The sequence below is a fragment of the Rhinoraja longicauda genome, chromosome 2 (assembly GCF_053455715.1).
Source record: "Rhinoraja longicauda isolate Sanriku21f chromosome 2, sRhiLon1.1, whole genome shotgun sequence".
Lineage (NCBI taxonomy): Eukaryota > Metazoa > Chordata > Chondrichthyes > Rajiformes > Arhynchobatidae > Rhinoraja > Rhinoraja longicauda.
Window position 1 is genome coordinate 2,091,913 of NC_135954.1, and position 22,735 is coordinate 2,114,647.

Here is a 22,735-nt window from a genome sequence, read left to right on the forward strand (position 1 = left end):
CCACCTCCTTAAGTACTCTGGGATGCAGACCATCAGGCCCTGGGGATTTATCAGCCTTCAGTCCCATCAGTCTACCCAAAACCATTTCCTGCCTAATGTGGATTTCCTTCAGTTCCTCCATCACCCTAGGTTCTCCGGCCCCTAGAACATTTGGGAGATTGTGTGTATCTTCCTCAGTGAAGACAGATCCAAAGTAACGGTTTAACTCGTCTGCCATTTCTTTCTTCCCCATAATAAATTCCCCTGCTTCTGTCTTCAAGGGACCCACATTTACCTTGACTATTTTTTTCCTCTTCACGTACCTAAAAAAACTTTTGCTATCCTCCTTTATATTATTGGCTAGTTTACCTTCGTACCTCATCTTTTCTCCCCGTATTGCCTTTTTAGTTAACTTTTGTTGCTCTTTAAAAGAGTCCCAATCCTCTGTCTTCCCACTCTTCTTTGCTATGTTATACTTCCTCTCCTTAATTTTTATGCTGTCCTTGACTTCCCTTGTCAGCCACAGATGTCTCTTACTCCCCTTAGAGTCTTTCCACCTCTTTGGAATAAATTGATCCTGCAACCTCTGCATTATTCCCAGGAATACCTGCCATTGCTGTTCTACCGTCTTCCCTTCTAGGGCCTCCTTCCAGTCAATTTTGGCCAGCTCCTGCCTCATGCCTCTGTAATCCCCTTTGCTATACTGTAATACTGACACTTCCGATTTTCCCTTCTGCCTTTCCATTTGCAGAGTAAAACTTATCATGTTGTGATCACTGCCTCCTAATGGCTCTTTTACCTCTAGTCCCCTTATCAGATCAGGATCATTACACAACACTAAATCCAGAATTGCCTTCTCCCTGGTAGGCTCCAGTACAAGCTGTTCTAAGAATCCATCTCGAAGGCACTCTACAAACTCTCTTTCCTGGGGTCCATTTCCAACCTGATTTTCCCAGTCTACCTGCATGTTGAAATCTCCCATAACCACCGTAGCATTACATTTTTGACACGCCAATTTTATCTCCTGATTCAACTTGCACCCTATGTCGAGGCTACTGTTTGGGGGCCTATAGATAACTCCCATTAGGGTCTTTTTACCCTTACAATTTCTCATTTCTATCCATACTGATTCAACATCTCCTGATTCTATGTCACCCCTTGCAGGGGAATGAATATCATTCCTTACCATCAGAGCAACCCCACCCCCTCTGCCCACCTGTCTGTCTTTTCTATACGTTGTGTACCCCTGAATATTCAGTTCCCAGCCCTGGTCCTCTTGTAGCCATGTCTCAGTGATCCCTACAACATCATACTTGCCCATGACTAACTGAGCCTCAAGCTCATCCACTTTATTTTTTATACTACGCGCATTTAAGTACAACACTTTAACTTCTGTATTTACCTCCTCTCTCACATCGGTCACAAATGGCCCTGCCCTTAATTTCTTTTCCCCTCTAGAACTTCTGTTCCCATTCTTCCGAGAGTCTTTTGCAATATCTCCTGTATTCCCTTTTACCTCATCTTCATATTCACAATTTGTTAACCCCTCCCCCCCACTACTTAGTTTAAAGAACAATGAATGAAAGATATGCAAGAATGTAACGATGTTACTTAAGTAACAAGTTAATCATATATCATTTTTGTAAGTGCAACTGAATTATACTTCAAGAAATTTAAAGAACACACAAGAAACAAAAATGCTCAATCTTGAGCGAAAATATAGTGGCTTCATCGCCTCCTTTCACTCATCACCCTCTGGAAGGCGACTCCGGACTGTCAAAGCAGCCACAGCCAGACATAAAAACAGTTTTTTTTCCACGAGTAGTAACTCTACTCAATAACCAAAGTCTGTAGTCTCTTTGTTGCTCTGGTTTATTTTCACCCACATGTTTAGATCGCAAAGTTGTATCCTTATTGTTTTGATGTGGTTATGCTTTATTCTTAATTGTTAACTGTATGTTTGTGTTGTCATTTGTGAGCGGAGCACCAAGGCACATTCCTTGTATATGCACATACTTGGCCAATAAACTTATTAGACAATAGGTGCAGGAGGAGGCCATTCGGCCCTTCGAGACAGCACTGCCATTCAATTCATTCATTCATTCATTGTATGATCTGCATGGATAGCACGCAAAACAATGTTTTTCACTGCATTTTGGTACATGTAACAATAATAATAAGCAGCTCACCCAATGTGTAATATCTGCTTTACTGCCCCACCCAGCGTGTGTCATCCTGTTGATCGGTACAAAATACTGCAGTAACTCAGCGGGTTAGGCAGCATCTGTGGAGAACATGGATAGGTGACGATTCACAGAGTGCTGGAGTAACTCAGCGGGTCAGGCAGCATCTCTGGAGAAAAGTAATAGGTGGCATTTCAGGTTGAATTCATCTTCAGTCTTTGCAGTCTGGTGTAGTCTGAAGCAGGGTCTGGATGGATTTAAGAGAGAGTTAGAAAGAGCTCTAGGGGCTAGTTTCTATGTCAGTCATCCTGCTGCTTTTTGATGAACTTATTTTTATTGTAGAAACCACCATTTCAGGCAGGTATGCAGGATCTAGTTGTTTTAAACACCTGGAGCGGGCTGCAGTGGTAGTGGTGGCAGATACGACAGTGGCATTTGACAGATGTTTGCATCAGGAACTGGATGTGTGGGGAATGGAGGGGATATGGATTATGTGCAGGCAGAGATTAGTTTAACTTAGCCCCACGTTCGGCCCGGACATTGTGGCCAAAGGGTGCCTTCCTGTTATATTCAATGTTATATGATACCATATTCTGTTAATATTTGCAGTCTGAAATTACAAATCAGTTTTGTTTTGAAATGAAAAGTGATTAATAATATGCGGTTGATTTAGAAATGAAAACCTTTTGAAGTCAATCTGGAATGGGGCTCTTGGGGTGGCACGGTGGTGCAGCGGGTAGAGCTGCTGCCTCACAGCGCCAGAGACCCGGGTTCCATCCTGACTACGGCTGCAGTCTATGCAGAATTTGTACGTCCTCCCCATGACCTGCGTGGGCTTTCTCCAAGATCTTCGGTTTCCTCCCACACTCCAAAGACGTACAGGTTTGTAGGTAAATTGGTTTGGTAAAATGTAAAAATTGTCCCTGGTATGTGTAGGATAGTGTTAATGTGCGGGGATCACTGTTCGATGTGGACTTGGTGGGCCGAAGGGCCTGTTTCCGCACTGTGTCTCTAAAACTAAAAAAACATCTACTTTATCATTTGTGAAAACTTACTAAATATTCCCATTTCATGTCAACAGCATTATTACCTGCTTCATAGTGATGTGAAATCATTTCACGTTGCATGCCAGGTGGCTGTGATAGTTGGACAGGTGATTGATTTTGCTTGCAAAGGGGCCTGAACTACACAAAGCATTTTTCACATTGAGATAGACACAGGCATTTTTTTCCCCAATGCTGAAAGATTTATTGCTGTGCACAAGTCTGTTGTAAATGGGTTTGTTTGCTATTTATTTTCCTGGGATTCAGTAATTGGTGCCATTAACTGACGAGTACTCTTTTTTTTGAGGATCTCTTAACGCTGTCCTATTTGCCTCGGCAACAGGACTGGATATTCGGTGGGTGGAGTGCTACTTCCCATTTACACATCCTTCCTTTGAGATGGAGATCAAGTTCCAGGGAGAATGGCTGGAAGTCCTAGGCTGTGGCATCATGGAGCAGCAGCTTGTGAACTCAGGTAAATCAATTGTGCAGAATTTACGTATAAAATTATAAAAGGACTGGACAAGCTGGATGCAGGAAAAATGTTCCCAATGTTGGGGTAGTCCAGAACCAGGGGCCACAGTCTTAGAATAAAGGGGAGGCCATTTAAAACTGAGGTGCGAAAAAACGTGAGAGTTGTGAATTTGTGGAATTCTCTGCCACAGAAGGCAGTGGAGGCCAATTCACTGGATGAATTTAAAAGAGAGTTAAATAGAGCTCTAGGGGCTAGTGGAATCAAGGGGGAGAAGGCAGGCACGGGTTACTGATTGTGGATGATCAGCCATCATCACACTGGATGGCCGTGCTGGCTCGAAGGGCCAAAATGGCTTCTTCCTGCACCTATTTTCTGTGTTTCTATGTTTAATATAGGACAGGAACAGGCCCTTCAGCCCACAAAGAGTCTTACAGTGTGGAAACTGGCCCTTCGGCCCAACGCGCCCACATGTTTAAACACCTGGAGCATGCCGCCAGGGGTGGTGGTGATGCCAGATGCAATAGTATTTTCAGTTTGGATCGGCAACTGGATATGTGGGGAATGGAGGGATACAGATCCTGTACAGGCAGTGGTAATGAGTTTAACTTGGCCCCATTCGGCCCAACATGTCCCATCTATACTAGTCCCACCTGCCCATGCTTGGCCCATATCCTTCTAAACCTGTCCAATCCATGTACCTGTCCAAATGTTTCTTAAACATTGCTATAGTACCTGCCTCAACTACCTCCCCTGACAGCTCGTTCCTTACACCCACCACCCTTTGTGTGAAAAAAGTTACCCATCAGATTCCTATTAAATCTTTCCCGCCTCACCTTAAACCTATGTCCTCTGGTCCTCGGTTCCCCTACTCTGGGCAAGAGACTGTGCATCTCCCCGATCTATTCCTCCCATGGTTTTATGCCTCGACATAGGGTGCAAGTTGAATCAGGAGATAAAATTGGCGTGTCAAAAATGTAATGCTACGGTGGTTATGGGAGATTTCAACATGCAGGTAGACTGGGAAAATCAGGTTGGAAATGGACCCCAGGAAAGAGAGTTTGTAGAGTGCCTTCGAGATGAAATCTTAGAACAGCTTGTACTGGAGCCTACCAGGGAGAAGGCAATTCTGGATTTAGTGTTGTGTAATGATCCTGATCTGATAAGGGGACTAGAGGTAAAAGAGCCATTAGGAGGCAGTGATCACAACATGATAAGTTTTACTCTGCAAATGGAAAGGCAGAAGGGAAAATCGGAAGTGTCGGTATTACAGTATAGCAAAGGGGATTACAGAGGCATGAGGCAGGAGCTGGCCAAAATTGACTGGAAGGAGGCCCTAGCAGGGAAGACGGTAGAACAGCAATGGCAGGTATTCCTGGGAATAATGCAGAGGTTGCAGGATCAATTTATTCCAAAGAGGTGGAAAGACTCTAAGGGGAGTAAGAGACACCTGTGGCTGACAAGGGAAGTCAAGGACAGCATAAAAATTAAGGAGAGGAAGTATAACATAGCAAAGAAGAGTGGGAAGACAGAGGATTGGGACTCTTTTAAAGAGCAACAAAAGTTAACTAAAAAGGCAATACGGGGAGAAAAGATAAGGTACGAGGGTAAACTAGCCAATAATATAAAGGAGGATAGCAAAAGTTTTTTTAGGTACGTGAAGAGGAAAAAAATAGTCAAGGCAAATGTGGGTCCCTTGAAGACAGAAGCAGGGGAATTTATTATGGGGAACAAAGAAATGGCAGACGAGTTAAACCGTTACTTTGGATCTGTCTTCACTGAGGAAGATACACACAATCTCCCAAATGTTCTAGGGGCCGGAGAACCTAGGGTGATGGAGGAACTGAAGGAAATCCACATTAGGCAGGAAATGGTTTTGGGTAGACTGATGGGACTGAAGGCTGATAAATCCCCAGGGCCTGATGGTCTGCATCCCAGGGTACTTAAGGAGGTGGCTCTAGAAATAGTGGAAGCATTGGAGATCATTTTTCAATGTTCTATAGATTCAGGATCAGTTCCTGTGGATTGGAGGATAGCAAATGTTATCCCACTTTTTAAGAAAGGAGGGAGAGAGAAAACGGGTAACTATAGACCAGTTAGTCTGACATCAGTGGTGGGGAAGATGCTGGAGTCAATTATAAAAGACGAAATTGCTGAGCATTTGGATAGCAGTAACGGGATCATTCCGAGTCAGCATGGATTTACGAAGGGGAAATCATGCTTGACAAATCTACTGGAATTTTTTGAGGATGTAACTAGGAAAATTGACAGGGGAGAGTCAGTGGATGTGGTGTACCTCGACTTTCAGAAAGCCTTCGACAAGGTCCCACATAGGAGATTAGTGGGCAAAATTAGGGCACATGGTATTGGGGGTAGGGTACTGACATGGATAGAAAATTGGTTGACAGACAGAAAGCAAAGAGTGGGGATAAATGGGTCCCTTTCGGAATGGCAGGCAGTGACCAGTGGGGTACCGCAAGGTTCAGTGCTGGGACCCCAGCTATTTACGATATACATTAATGACTTAGACGAAGGGATTAAAAGTACCATTAGCAAATTTGCAGATGATACTAAGCTGGGGGGTAGTGTGAATTGTGAGGAAGATGCAATAAGGCTGCAGGATGACTTGGACAGGTTGTGTGAGTGGGCGGATACATGGCAGATGCAGTTTAATGTAGATAAGTGTGAGGTTATTCACTTTGGAAGTAAGAATAGAAAGGCAGATTATTATCTGAATGGTGTCAAGTTAGGAGGAGGGGGAGTTCAACGAGATCTGGGTGTCCTAGTTCATCAGTCAATGAAAGGAAGCATGCAGGTACAGCAGGCAGTGAAGAAAGCCAATGGAATGTTGGCCTTCGTAACAAGAGGAGTTGAGTATAGGAGCAAAGAGGTCCTTCTACAGTTGTACCGGGCCCTGGTGAGACCGCACCTGGAGTACTGTGTGCAGTTTTGGTCTCCAAATTTGAGGAAGGATATTCTTGCTATGGAGGGCGTGCAGCGTAGGTTCACTAGGTTAATTCCCGGAATGGCGGGACTGTCGTATGTTGAAAGGCTGGAGCGATTGGGCTTGTATACACTGGAATTTAGAAGGATGAGGGGGGATCTTATTGAAACATATAAGATAATTAGGGGATTGGACACATTAGAGGCAGATAACATGTTCCCAATGTTGGGGGAGTCCAGAACAAGGGGCCACAGTTTAAGAATAAGGGGTAGGCCATTTAGAACGGAGATGAGGAAGAACTTTTTCAGTCAGAGAGTGGTGAAGGTGTGGAATTCTCTGCCTCAGAAGGCAGTGGAGGCCAGTTCGTTGGATGCTTTCAAGAGAGAGCTGGATAGAGCTCTTAAGGATAGCGGAGTGAGGGGGTATGGGGAGAAGGCAGGAACGGGGTACTGATTGAGAGTGATCAGCCATGATCGCATTGAATGGCGGTGCTGGCTCGAAGGGCTGAATGGCCTACTCCTGCACCTATTGTCTATTGTCTATTGTCTATGCATAACAAACTCAGCAAGAAGGCTGGCTCCGTCCTGGGGGTGGAGTTGGATTCACGGGCTGTGGTCTTGGAGGGGAGGATACTCCTCAAACTGCGGAGCATCCTGGACAATACAGCTCCCCCCCTCCATGACACACTGGTCAACCTGAGGAGCACCTTCAGCAACAGACTGGTCCCACCAAGATGCAGCACAGAACGCCACAGGAGATCCTTCTTCCCTGTGGCTATCAAACTGTACAACTCCTCCCCCTTCTGTTATGGAGTAGATTGAGACTGAGACTGACTTCTCCCCCCCCCCCCCCCCCCCCCAATCTTTGCACATCTCCAATCCTTTCCACTCGTCACGTTTCATAGATTTTGTGTTTTTATGATTGTTAGCAGATCAATTTCCCTCCTGGGATAAATCAAGTTCTTTCGTATCGTATCGTACATCAGTGCGAACATGATGACAAAATTAAACTAATCTCCTCTGCCTACACGTAATCCATAACCCTTTATTCCCTGCTCATCCATGTGCATATCTAAAAGCCTCTTAAACACCACGATCATATCTGCCTCCACCTGGCAGCACGTTCCAGGCATCCACCACCCTCTGTGTAAAAATAACTTGCCCCACACATCTCCTGGAGCAAGCTTTTCTTATTGGCTGCAGAAGAATATTCTTTGCCCACACATCTTCTTTAAACTCTCACCTTAAAGCTATGCCCTTCTCGTCTGACATCTCCAACCTGGGAAAAAGGCTCTGACTGTCTCCTCTCACAAATGCCACTATTTGATCCGTCTCTGCAAAAAAAAAAACTTGCCCCTCACATCTCCTTTAAACTTAGTTTAGTTTAGAGATACAGCACGGAAACAGGCCCCTCGAACCACCGGGTCCGCTCCGCCCAGCGATCCCCGCACATTAACACCATCCTCCATCCATTCGGGACAATTTTTACATTTACCAAGCCAATTAACCTACAAACTTGCACGTCTTTGGAGTGTGGGAGGAAACCGAAGATCTCGGAGAAAACCCACGCAGGTCACGGGGAGAACGTACAAACTCCGTGCAGACAGCACCCGTAGTCAGGATGGAACCCGGGTCTCCGGCGCTGCATTCGCTGTAAGGCAGCAACTCTACCGCTGCGCCACCGTGACCGTCTTTAGATTTTAGAGACACAAAGTGGTGACGTGCCCTTCGACCCACTGAGTCCACAACGGCCAGAGATCACCCCATACACTAGCACCATACTACACACGAGGGACAATTTACAATCTACAGAAGCCAATTAACCTACAAACATGGACACATAGAAACATGGAAAGAAAACCATAGAAAATAGGTGCAGGAGTAGGCCATTCACCCCTTCGAGCCAGCACCGCCATTCAATATGATCATGGCTGATCATCCAGAATCAGTACCCCGTTCCTACTTTTTGCCCATATACCTTGATTCCGTTAGCCCTAAGAGCTAAATCTAACTCTCTTGAAAACATCCAGTGAATTGGCCTCCACTGCCTTCTGCGGCAGAGAATTCCACAGATTCACAACTCTCTGGGTGAAAAAGGTTTTCCTCATCTCAGTCCTAAATGGCCTACCCGTTATTCTTAAACTGTGACCCCTGGTTCAGGACTCCCCCAACATGCGGAACATTTCTCCTGCATCCAGCCTGTTCAATATATGTTTCTATAAGATCCCCTCTTCTAAATTCCAGTAAATACAAAGTTTCAAAGGTCTTTTATTGTCACGTGTACCAATTAAGGTACAGTGATATGCGAATTACCATACAGCCATAGGGAAAAAAAAGCAACAAGACACACAACGACATAAACGTTCACATAAACATCCCCACATTCCTCACTGTGATGGAAGGCAAAAAAGACCAATCTACTTCATCTTTATTCTCCCGCGGTCGGGACAGTCGAACCATCCGTCAGGGCTATCGAAGATCCCACAGCCGGCAGTGGAAGCCCCGGTATCGGGGCGGTGGAAGCCCCGGTATCGGGCGGTCGAAACTCCCGCGCCGGGGCGGTCGAAACTCCCGTGTCGGGACGGTCGACGGCTTGGAGTTCCCGAAGTCGGTCTCTGACCATAAACTGCGGGTCCGCGATGTTAAGTCCGCAAAGCGGTTGGAGGTCCAAGATCGACCTCTGGAAAAAGAGATCACGAGCTCCACGATAGTAAGTCTGCAGGCGACCGCTGGTGGAGCTCCGAAAATCGGTCTCCAGCAACTCCTCAATGTTAGGCTGCAGTGCGGACGGAGGTACCATGCGGGAAAAAATCGCATCTCCATCGAGGGAAGAGATTAGAAAAAGTTTCCCCCAACCCCCACTCCCCCCGACATAAAACAAGCTAAAGAACACTAAAAACCTACATTTAACACATACAATTAAAATACAAAGAAGGAAAGGACCGACAGACTGTTGGCGAGGCAGCCATTGTTAACAGCATCAGCAAAATGAGTAGAAATGGTGTGGCTGTTGGGTGGATGGTGATCCTTGGTAGGTCCCAAAGCTTGCTGTGATTTTGTGCTGGTCTCTTTTTCCTGCCTCCAGCAGTTTACTCTTTTCACAGCTATCGAAACGTATAAGATTATTAAGGGGTTGGACACGTTAGAGGCAGGAAACATGTTCCCAATGTTGGGGGAGTCCAGAACAAGAGGCCACAGTTTAAGAATAAGGGGTAGGCCATTTAGAACGGAGATGAGGAAAAACTTTTTCAGTCAGAGAGTTGTGAATCTGTGGAATTCTCTGCCTCAGAAGGCAGTGGAGGCCAATTCTCTGAATGCATTCAAGAGAGAGCTAGATAGAGCTCTTAAGGATAGCGGAGTCAGGGGGTATGGGGAGAAGGCAGGAACGGGGTACTGATTGAGAATGATCAGCCATGATCACATTGAATGGCGGTGCTGGCTTGAAGGGCCGAATAGCCTCCTCCTGCACCTATTGTCTATCCTACGTTTAATCTTTGGCTAATGTTGAAAAACCATGACGAGGTCCACCACCGATTCTCCGGCAACTGGTGGCCCGGCACCTCCTTTATTCCGGACAAAACACGAGAGTGCACTTGAAACCCCTCCCCCTGGATGTCCCCCCCAAAAAGGTGGTGTCTAGGCTGGGGTGAGAAGGCCGATCTCAACCTCATGGCAATTTCCATGCCGACCGGCGGGTCAAATTTGTCCCCGCAGCTCTGGAACTCCGGCCCGGCCAGTGCCGGCAGACCCGTTCTCATAGCCGATTTCCGAGGCTGACTTTACGTGCCGGTATCTCGGATCCCCGGTGGCCCAGACGCCACTTTCCGGTACCGTTGGGACGCCTGACGGAGGCCGTGACCACTGGTGGTCCGGCAAAACGGATAATCCGGAAAGCCTCTGGAACCAAGGGTGCCTGGAAAAGCAGTGGTAGACCTGGATATGCACGTGAACACAAGACTTGAAGTAAGCAACTGTCATGAAACTTCACATTTCACTAAAGTAAATTAAATTATTGCAGAAGGGATGAAATTTTGCTCTTTAAGGTAAGGCTGAAAAATGGCCGAATGATTCCACTTGTGACATTAATTTTCCAATTGCAGTGTAACCAGAGAACAGTATGTTACATTTCAATGTTCTCCAGCGATGCTGCCTGACCCGCTGAATTACTTGAGCACTTTGTGTCCTAGACTGTTCCTTCCGTTGTGCCAAAACAATCTGCCTCGAGGTAACTTGCTAAGTTAGCATGCAGGTATCATATCATCATATATATACAGCCGGTACAGCAGGCATTGAAGAAATCTAATGGCATGTTGGCCTTTATGACAAGAGGAGTTGAGTATAGGAGCAAAGAGGTCCTTCTGCAGTTGTACAGGGCCCTAGTGAGACCGCACCTGGAGTACTGTGTGCGGTTTTGGTCTCCAAATTTGAGGAAGGATATTCTTGCTATTGAGGGCGTGCAGCGTAGGTTCACTAGGTTAATTCCAGGAATGGCGGGACTGTCGTATGTTGAAAGACTGGAGCGACTAAGTTTGTATACACTGGAATTTAGAAGGATGAGAGGGGATCTTATTGATGCATATAAGATTATTAAGGGATTGGACACATTAGAGGACACATTGGACACATGTTCCCAATGTTGGGGGAGTCCAGAACCAGGGGCCACAGTTTAAGAATAAGGGGTAGGCCATTTAGAATGGAGATGAGGAAAAACTTTTTCAGTCAGAGAGTTGTAAATCTGTGGAATTCTCTGCCTCAGAAGGCAGTGGAGGCCAATTCTCTTGATGCTTTCAAGAGAGTGTTAGATAGAGCTCTTAAAGATAGTCAAGGGATATGGGGTACTGATTATGGATGATCAGCCATGATCACAGTGAATGGCGGTGCTGGCTCAAAGGGTCAAAGGGAAAACAGTCAATAATCATACACCACACCAAAAAACAGTAAAGGACACAAACTATACAATATCTTGGGACAGCACAGTGGTGCAGCGTTGTAGGTGCTAGCTTCCAGCGCCAGAGATACAAGTTCTATCCTGACCTTGGGTGTTCCCCGTGGCAGTGTGGGGCGCTCGGGTGGCAGCATGGGGCACTCCGGTGCACTGGTTCCATCCAACACACTACTGTGTGTGGGGTGGTCTGGTGTGCCGGGGCGTGTGGGCCCGGGGAGCGTGGGCCCGGGGGGACGTCCGGGGTCGGGCCCGGGTCCCTGGCACTGTGTGGAGGGGCGGGCGGGCTGGCATCTCAGATACAGTACAACGGTACCACAGCAGTACACTGAGACAGTGTACAGAGTCCTGGAGTAACTCAGCGGGACAGGCAGCATCTCTGGAGAGAAGGAACGGGGGACGTTTCGGGTCAAGACCCTTCTTCAGACTGAAGCGAGCCTGTGCGTCTCAACCCGAAACATCACCCATTCCTTCTCTCCAGAGATGCTGCCTGTCCCACCAATTGGGCTGCCAGGGAACCATCCTGCTGAGGTCATCTGTTGCCAGCACTAATTTGTCCTGGTCTTTTTTCGCCTCCAGTTCTTCCCCCCTCCTCACTACATTACGTCTGGAGAAGGGTCCCGACCTGAAACGTCACCTGTCCTTTTTCTACTGAGATAATGCCTGACCCGCTGAGTTACTCCAGCACTCTGTGAAACGTCACCTATCCATGTTCTCCACAGATGCTGCCTGACCCGCTGAGTTACTCCAGCACTCTGTGAAACGTCACCTATCCATGTTCTCCACAGATGCTGCCTGACCCGCTGAGTTACTCCAGCACTCTGTGAAACGTCACCTATCCATGTTCTCCAGAGATGCTGCCTGACCCGCTGAGTTACTCCAGCACTCTGTGAAACGTCACCTATCCATGTTCTCCAGAGATGCTGCCTGACCCGCTGAGTTACTCCAGCATTTTGTTTTAAACCAGCATCTGCTGTTCCTTCCTACAGTGTACATAGTGGCCAGGTTTGCCGCCATTCTCGAGTCCCAGGTTCTTGACCTGACCATGAAGGCCCGCCTTACTGGTGGCCTTGCGTTGTGGAGTCAGAGTGGATGAGAAAGTGGGATAACGTAAACTAATGTGTATGGGTGAGTGGTGGTCGCCGTGGCCTGAAGGGCCTGTTTCCATGCTGTATAGAAACATAGAAAATAGGTGCAGGAGGAGGCCATTTGGCCCTTCGAGCCAGCACAGCCATTCATTGTGATCATGGCTGATCATTCACAATCAGTAACCCGTGCCTGCCTTCTCCCCATATCCCTTGATTCCGCTAGCCCCTAGAGCTCTATCTAACTCTCTTTTAAATTCATCCAGTGAATTGGCCTCCACTGCCTTCTGTGGCAGAGAATTCCACAAATATCTTCCGATCAATCCATGAAGGGGTGGGGAAGTGTTTGCTTTGTTCAGAGATGGAAACTAATTCATCATAGACGGATTCATACGGCATTTAAACTACTGCCCACTGCAAAATGAATTTTTTATCATCTATATCCTGCATTCAAGTAATATGTTAAAATATTCTGTGGTATTATGGGCCATAAAACAACTTTCTCGAGATAAGTGACTGGATAGATTCTCAACACTTCAGTTGGTCTGGGCTATAAGCAAAAGCTTAAAAACTCTTTAATAAGCTGTGAAATATTAGCTAATAGAAGAATTTGTTAATAACTTCACAGATATTTTCAATCTTTTTGTGAAGGTACGAGCCAATGCAGTATACCGGCACCTCTAACAAGTTCAAATGTTTTATCATTTTAGATGTTACTTTAGACATTATATGGAAACAGGCACTTCGGCCCACTGAGTCCACGCCAACCACTGACCACCCCGTACACTAGCACAGTCCTACATACCAGGGGCAATGTACAATCTTACAGAAGACAATTGCCCTACAAACCTGTACATCTCAGTATGTCTTTATGGAGTTCGTAGTTCACAAAATGCGGGAGTAACTCAGTGGGTCAGGCAGCATCTCAGGAAATAAGGATTGGGCGACGTTTCGGGTCGAGACCCTTCTTCAGACTGATGTCAGGGGGGCGGGACAAAGGAAGGATATAGGTGGAGGCAGGAAGACAGAGGGAGAACTGGGAAGGGGAGGGGAAGAGGGGAAGTTTGTACGTTCTCCCTGTGACCACGTGGTTTTCTCCGGGTGCTCCGGTTCCATCCCACATTCAGAAGACATGCAGGTTTGTAGGTAAATTAGCTTCTGCAAATTGTCCCGAGTGTGTAGGATAGTGTTCGTGTACGGGGTGATCGCTGGTCAGCGTAAACTTGGTGGGCTGAAGGGCCTGTCTCCATAAGGTCATAAGTGACAGGGGCAGAATAAGGCCATTCGGCCCATCACGTCTACTCCGCCATTTAGTCATGGTTGATCTATCTCTCCCTCCTAACCCCATTCTCCTGCCTTCTCCCCATAACCCCTGACACCCGCACTAATCAAGAATCTATCTATCTCTGCCATAAAAATATCCATTGACGGCCTCCATAACCTCTATAGCAAAGAATTCCACAAGTAACACGTGATTCAACCCCTTTTAAAGTAAACAGGATGTCTCAGATTGAGCAAATGAGTATTGTTTAAGAGTTACAGGAAAACAAGGAGCTGGACGTGCTTCATTCATCATTTAGGGGCCTTTTAGAGTCACTCTGCTGACATTAGCTACTACAGAGCAGCCTGAAAACTCACTAGGGACACATTCTGCACGATGCCGGCAGCTAGGTCTGTGCCTGATTCGGTGAATATAAGTAATGAGAAAATAATGGGTTTAGCACCATGTTCACCGTGCTGGGATTACAGGGCGAGACAGGAGAGGTAACTGACTCGGGGAGTAGTCCTGGTAAATTCATAATCAGAAAGATCCTCTTGCCCTGTGGAGAAGGTGTGCTTACAGTGAGTGACTGGCTTTCACAAGGATTGATTGAAAGACACAACATGAAACAGGCCCTGTGGCCCACCGAGTCCATGCCAACTATCCCTTCACACTAGTTCCATGTTGTCCCACTTTCTCATTTACTCCCTACACACCAGGGGCAATTTACAGAGGGCCAATTAACAATATACCGCAGGTAGGGGTGCCAACTATCTCACTCCCAAATAAGGGACAAGTCGATGTCGCCACGTGACCTCACCCAGCCAGCGGCCACGTGCTCCCGCTCCACCAATGGCGGCTGCCCAGGCCGGGAGGCGGGTTGCCACGCAACCTCCATCAGGTGGCGCCCAGCCCTCCGTACCTACACTGTCCGGGCCTACACTGTCCGCACCTACACTGTCTGGACCTACATTGTCCAGACCTACTCTGTCTGGACCTACACTGTCCGCACCTACACTGTCTAGACCTACACTGTCCACACCTACACTGTCCACACCTACACTGTCTGGACCTACACTGTCCGGGCCTACACTGTCCACACCTACACTGTCCGGGCCTACACTGTCCGGACCTACACTGTCCACACCTACACTGTCCACACCTACACTGTCTGGACCTACAGTGTCCGGGCCTACACTGTCCACACCTACACTGTCTGGACCTACATTGTCCGGACCTACACTGTCTGGACCTACACTGTCCACACCTACACTGTCCACACCTACACTGTCTGGACCTACAGTGTCTGGACCTACTCTGTCTGGACCTACACTGTCTGGACCTACACTGTCCGCACCTACACTGTCTAGACCTACACTGTCCACACCTACACTGTCCACACCTACACTGTCTGGACCTACACTGTCCGGGCCTACACTGTCCACACCTACACTGTCCGGGCCTACACTGTCCGGACCTACACTGTCCACACCTACACTGTCCACACCTACACTGTCTGGACCTACAGTGTCCGGGCCTACACTGTCCACACCTACACTGTCTGGACCTACATTGTCCGGACCTACACTGTCTGGACCTACACTGTCCACACCTACACTGTCCACACCTACACTGTCTGGACCTACAGTGTCTGGACCTACACTGTCCACACCTACACTGTCTGGACCTACATTGTCCGGACCTACACTGTCCGGACCTACACTGTCCGGACCTACACTGTCCGGACCTACACTGTCCGGACCTACACTGTTAAACCGTTACTTTGGATCTGTCTTCACTGAGGAAGATACACACAATCTCCCAAATGTTCTAGGGGCCGGAGAACCTAGGGTGATGGAGGAACTGAAGGAAATCCACATTAGGCAGGAAATGGTTTTGGGTAGACTGATGGGACTGAAGGCTGATAAATCCCCAGGGCCTGATGGTCTGCATCCCAGGGTACTTAAGGAGGTGGCTCTAGAAATAGTGGAAGCATTGGAGATCATTTTTCAATGTTCTATAGATTCAGGATCAGTTCCTGTGGATTGGAGGATAGCAAATGTTATCCCACTTTTTAAGAAAGGAGGGAGAGAGAAAACGGGTAATTATAGACCAGTTAGTCTGACATCAGTGGTGGGGAAGATGCTGGAGTCAATTATAAAAGACGAAATTGCTGAGCATTTGGATAGCAGTAACGGGATCATTCCGAGTCAGCATGGATTTACGAAGGGGAAATCATGCTTGACAAATCTACTGGAATTTTTTGAGGATGTAACTAGGAAAATTGACAGGGGAGAGTCAGTGGATGTGGTGTACCTCGACTTTCAGAAAGCCTTCGACAAGGTCCCACATAGGAGATTAGTGGGCAAAATTAGGGCACATGGTATTGGGGATAGGGTACTGACATGGATAGAAAATTGGTTGACAGACAGAAAGCAAAGAGTGGGGATAAATGGGTCCCTTTCGGAATGGCAGGCAGTGACCAGTGGGGTACCGCAAGGTTCGGTGCTGGGACCCCAGCTATTTACGATATACATTAATGACTTAGACGAAGGGATTAAAAGTACCATTAGCAAATTTGCAGATGATACTAAGCTGGGGGGTAGTGTGAATTGTGAGGAAGATGCAATAAGGCTGCAGGGTGACTTGGACAGGTTGTGTGAGTGGGCGGATACATGGCAGATGCAGTTTAATGTAGATAAGTGTGAGGTTATTCACTTTGGAAGTAAGAATAGAAAGGCAGATTATTATCTGAATGGTGTCAAGTTAGGAGGAGGGGGAGTTCAACGAGATCTGGGTGTCCTAGTGCATCAGTCAATGAAAGGAAGCATGCAGGTACAGCAGGCAGTGAAGAAAGCCAATGGAATGTTGGCCTTCGTAACAAGAGGAGTTGAGTATAGGAGCAAAGAGGTCCTTCTACAGTTGTACCGGGCCCTGGTGAGACCGCACCTGGAGTACTGGGTGCAGTTTTGGTCTCCAAATTTGAGGAAGGATATTCTTGCTATGGAGGGCGTGCAGCGTAGGTTCACTAGGTTAATTCCCGGAATGGCGGGACTGTCGTATGTTGAAAAGCTGGAGCGATTGGGCTTGTATACACTGGAATTTAGAAGGATGAGGGGGGATCTTATTGAAACATATAAGATAATTAGGGGATTGGACACATTAGAGGCAGGAAACATGTTCGCAATGTTGGGGGAGTCCAGAACAAGGGGCCACAGTTTAAGAATAAGGGGTAGGCCATTTAGAACGGAGATGACGAAGAACTTTTTCAGTCAGAGGGTGGTGAAGGTGTGGAATTCTCTGCCTCAGAAGGCAGTGGAGGCCAGTTCGTTGGATGCTTTCAAGAGAGAGCTGGATAGAGCTCTTAAGGATAGCGGAGTGAGGGGGTATGGGTAGAAGGCAGGAACGGGGTACTGACTGAGAGTGATCAGCCATGATCGCATTGAATGGCGGTGCTGGCTCGAGGGGCTGAATGGCCTACTCCTGCACCTATTGTCTATTGTTTATTGTCTATTGACCTACACTGTCCGGGCCTACACTGTCCGGGCCTACAGTGTCCGGACCTACACTGTCTGGACCTACACTGTCTGGACCTACACTGTCCGGACCTACACTGTCTGGACCTACACTGTCCGGACCTACACTGTCTGGACCTACAGTGTCAGAGCCAACAGCGCCCCCGGGCCTAATATGGGAAAAGGGCGGTCCCGTACGAGACAAATCAATTGAGCCCAAAATGCGGGATGTCCCGGCTATTACAGGACAGTTGGCAATGCAAACCGCAGGGTTGTGAGCTGCCTGAGTGAAATATGAGTTGCGGTTCCTCCAATTTACGTGAGCCTCACTCTGACAGTGGAGAAGGCCCAGGACAGAAAGGTGGACGGGCAAGGAGAGGGAGGTGGTGTCCAAGGAGGGCGACGGCTGGAGGCCCCACAGCTGCCTGGGGCTCGCCTGGATCGGGCAACGCTCATAACAACTACAGTGTGGACTGGACGTTGAAAATGGCGGCAATACATGGCTCCTCATGCATGCGGGCTCGGTAGACGATGTCTGCATACTTTGATAACGGAGAATGTGCATATGTACACATCTGGAGTATTGTGTGCAGTTTTGGTCTCCTAATTTGAGGAAGGACATCCTTGCTATTGAGGCAGTGCAGCGCAGGTTCACCGGGTTTATCCCCGGGATGGCGAGATTGTCATATGAGGAAAGATTGGAAAGACTGGGCTTGTATTCACTGGAGTTTAGAAGGATGAAAGGGCATCTTATAGAGACATAAAAAATTATAAAAGGACTGGACAAGCCAGATGCAGGAAAAATGTTCCCAATGTTGGGGGAGTCCAGAACCAGGGGCCACAGTCTAAGAATAAAGGGGAGGCCATTTAGAACTGAGGTGAGAAGACACTTTTTCACCCAGAGAGTTGTGAATTTGTGGAATTCTTTGCCACAGAGGGCAGTGGAGGCCAATTCACTGGATGAATTTAAAAGAGAGTTAGATAGAGCTCTAGGGGCTAGTGGAATCAAGGGATATGGGGAGAAGGCAGGCACTGATTGCAGGGTTACTGATTGTGGATGATCAGCCATGATGACAATGAATGGCGGTGCTGGCTCGAAGGGGCGAATGGCCTCCTCCTGCACCTATTTTCCATGTTTCTATGTTTCCTCATTCTTTAGGTAACCTGTGATCTCCTCTTCTGTCATAGATTGAGCCGTCACACTGTCGGAGTCAGAGGAATTTTGTGATATTGGTATCTTTCTCTTTGTTCGACCTATTGCAGTGTAGTTTATTATTGTTACAGTGAGAAGGTGTGAACTGTCCATTCAGCGAAAAGTCTACATGATTACGTCAAGCCATCCAGAGGGTACAGATGCAGGATAAAGGGAATAACGTGTAGTGCAAGATAAAGTCCAGTACATTTCCCAATTAAAGATAGTCCGAGGGTCTACAGGTAGATGGGAGGTCAGGACCGCTCTCTAGTTGGTGACAGGACGGTTCAGTTGCCTGATAACAGCTGGGAAGAAACTGTCCCTGAATCTGGAGGTGTGCGTTTTCACACTTCTGTACCTCTTGCCCGATGGGAGAGGGGAGAAGAGGGAGTGACCGGGGTGCGACTGGCCCTTGATTATGCTGCTGGCCTTGCATGGAGTCAATGGAAGGGAGGTTGGATGGGTGATGGTCTGGGTTGCACAACTCACTGCAATTCCATCCACACTTCGCACCAGGTGTGAAGTCTTCAGTGGGGTATGTTTAGAGCAGAAAATATAGCTTGAACATTGTTTTAAAGTTTAAAAAAACCATGCGCGTACTTGTAAGAAAATAACTGCAGATGCTGGTACAAAATGCTGGAGTAACTCAGCAGGTCAGGCAGCATCTCAGGAGAGAAGGAATGGGTGACATTTCGGGTCAGAAGAAGGGTCTCTACCCGAAACGTCACCCATCCCTTCTCTCCTGATGCTGCCTGACCCGCTGAGTTACTCCAGCATTTTGTGCGTACTTGTGATTGTCAAAAGTCAAGCACTGTCCATGTGTTTGATGGTGCTCGGCTTAAAAAAAGGCAAGTGGACTTAAAATATTTAGTGTCTCGCACGAAGAGCTTCTATATATAACATGGGAATTCATTTTTAATTTAGCAGTAAACTGCAGAACATCACTTGAAAGAATAAATGTTAACTCAAATATCAAATAAATTGCTCACCGAGGTATTGAAGGTGACGTGGTGCTTCTAAATATAGTTGCCGATTACTCCCACTGACTTCGACAGTATTGATTTATAAAGGGATCGTGGGGTCCAGGTCCATAGCTGTCAGAAAGTGGCAACATAAGTGGATAGAGTGGGAAGGAAAGCGTATAGTGAGCTTGCCTTCATAGGAAGGGGCAATGAGAATAAGGGTCAGGAAGTCATGATAGAGCTTCACAGGACTTTGGTAAGGAAGTAACATAGAAACATAGAAAATAGGTACAGGAGGAGGCCATTCGGCCTTTCGAGCCAGCACCGCCATTCATTGCGATCATGGCTGATCATCCACAATCAGTAACCCGTGCCTGCCTTCTCCCCATACCCCTTGATTCCACTAGCCCCTAGAGCTCTATCTAACTCTCTTTCGGGTTGAAACCCTTCTTCAGACTGATGTCAGGGGAGGGGGCGGGACAAAGATAGGATGGAGTTGGAGACAGGAAGACAGTGGGAGAACTGGGAAGGGGGAGGGGAAAGGGAGGGACAGAGGAACTATCTGAAGTGAGAGAAATTAATGTTCATACCGCTGGGCTGCAAGCTGCCAAAGCGAAATATGAGATGCTGTTCCTCCAATTTGCGGTGGGCCTCACTCTGACAATGGAGGAGGCCCAGGACAGAAAGGTCAGACTGGGAATGGGAGGGGGAGTTCAAGTGCTGAACCACTGGGAGATCAGGTTGGTTAAGGCGATTTCAGGTGTTGAGCGAAACGATCGCCGAGCCTGCATTTGGTCTCGCCGATATAGAGAAGTTGACATCTGGAACAGAGGATACAATAGATGAGGTTGGAGGAGTTGCAGGTGAACCTCTGCCTCACCTGGAAAGACTGTTTGGGCCCTTGGATGGAGTTGAGGGGGGAGGTAAAGGGACAGGTGTTGCATCTCCTGTGGTTGCAGGAGAAAGTACCTGGGGATGGGGTGGTTTGGGTGGGAAGGGACGAGTGGACCAGGGAGTTACGGAGGGAACGGTCTCTGTGGAAAGCAGAAAGGGGAGGAGATGGGAAGATGTGGCCAGTAATGGGATCCCGTTGGAAGTGACGGAAATGTTGGAGGATAATTTGTTGTATACGCTGGCTGATGGGGTGGAAGGTGAGGAGAAGGGGTCTCTATCCTTCTTATGAATGGGTAGAGGGGAAGCAAGGATGGAGCTACGGGATATAGAGGAGGCCCTAGTAAGAGCCTCATCTATAATGGAAGAGGGGAAGCCCCGTTTCAATAGACAATAGGTGCAGGAGTAGGCCATTGGAGACCAAAACTGCACACAGTACTCCAGGTGCGGTCTCACTAGGGCCCTGTACAACTGCAGAAGGACCTCTTTGCTCCTAAAGAATGAGGACATCTCTGATGCCCTAGTGTGAAACACCTCATCCCGGGCGCAGATGCGGCGTAGTCGGAGGAATTGGGAGGAGGGGATAGACTTTTTACAGGAGACAGGGTGGGAAGAAGTGTAGTCAAGATAGCTGTGGGAGTCAGTAGGTTTGTAGTAGATATCAGTCACTAGTCTGTCTCCTGCGATGGAGATGGTGAGATCCAGAAACGGTAGGGAGATGTCGGAGATGGTCCAAGTATATTTAAGGGCAGGATGGAAATTAATGGTGAGATTTATGAAGTCAGTGAGTTCTGCATGGGTACAAGAGGTAGCACCAATGCAGTCGTCGATGTAGCGGAGGTAGAGTTCGGGGATGGGGCCAGTGTACGCCCGGAACAGGGATTGTTTGATGTACCCGACAAAGAGGCATGCGTAGCTAGGGCCCATGCGAGTGCCCTTAGCTACGCCTCTGGTTTGGAGGAAGTGGGAGGAGTCAAAGGAGAGCTTGTTGAGGTTAAGAACCAGCTCTGCTTGGCGGAGGAGAGTGTTGGGAGATGGAGATCGGCTGGTTCTACGGTTGAGGAAGAAAGACCCGCTGTTACTCTTGTGTTCTGAGCAAGATTCCAGCATCTGCAGTTCCTGATGTCTACATGGACCTCTGACACTGCTATTGGTTGCACTAAGGATTTCAATTTTGCAAATTTAATAATAATAATAATAATAATAATAATAATAATAATAATAACATTTCTTTATTGTCATTGTACAAGAGCAACGAGATTAAGATTGCAACCTCCGTATCGATGCTATAAAAATAAATAAATAGAAAATAATGTTTATAAAAGGTAAAAGTACAAATAGGTCCATGCACACTGAGGGTCAAAATTACAGCAGCTGTCACTGTGTTGTGATAAAGTCGGCTGTGCCAGATGATTATGAGGGCAAAGACAGAATATGGGGGACGCTTAGCAGACTGATTCAGTGCAGTTATTGCTCTAGGGGAAAAGCTATTTCTCAGTCTGGAGGTGCGGGCGTAGAAGGCCATTATAACCTCTGCCAGGTGGAAGGAGTTCAAACAGACGGTGTGTGTGGGGTCCCGACAGATGCTGGTGGCCTTCCTGAGGCAGCGTGTGTTGTAGATGTGCTCCAGGGCTGGGAGCTGCATCTCAATGATCTTCTGTGCTCTGGAGACGACCCACTGAAGAGCTCTCCTATCCACTGCCGTGCAGCTGACATATCACAGAGATGCCGTGTGGTATGTCAGGATGCTCCATTTATTGAATATATTTTAATTAATGTATATTATCTGCATGTATTGCATTCACAGGCCTGTTAAACTGCTGCAAGTAAGAACTTAATTGTTCCGTCATGGGATGGCAGGACTTTCATATGAAGAAAGACTGGATAGACTCAGCTTGTACTCGCTGGAATTTAGAAGATTGAGGGGGGATCTTATAGAAACTTACAAAATTCTGAAGGGGTTGGACAGGCTAGATGCAGGAAGATTGTTCCTGATGTTGGGGAAGTCCAGAACAAGGGGTCACAGTTTAAGGATAAGGGGGAAGTCTTTTAGGACCGAGATGAGAACGTTTTTTTTCACACAGAGAGTGGTGAATCTGTGGAATTCTCTGCCACAGAAGGTAGTTGAGGCCAGTTCATTGGCTATATTTAAGAGGGAGTTAGATGTGGCCCTTGTGGCTAAAGGGATCAGGGGGTATGGAGAGAAGGCAGGTACGGGATACTGAGTTGGATGATCAGCCATGATCATATTGAATGGCGGTGCAGGC

At 47.4% G+C, this 22,735-nt stretch overlaps 1 protein-coding gene across 3 annotated transcripts in view; it reads left to right on the plus strand.

The window, feature by feature from the left end:
• Positions 1–22,735, plus strand: part of fars2 (phenylalanyl-tRNA synthetase 2, mitochondrial) — a 368,551-nt gene that overhangs the window by 139,795 nt on the left and 206,021 nt on the right. For 2 of the 3 annotated variants that reach the window (XM_078413844.1, XM_078413852.1), the window contains one exon: positions 3,549–3,680. The exons of the other annotated variant lie outside the window; for it this stretch is intronic. In XM_078413844.1, coding sequence (XP_078269970.1) covers positions 3,549–3,680 — 132 coding nt within the window. The remainder of the gene's footprint in view (positions 1–3,548; positions 3,681–22,735) is intronic. 3 annotated transcript variants of the gene reach the window in all.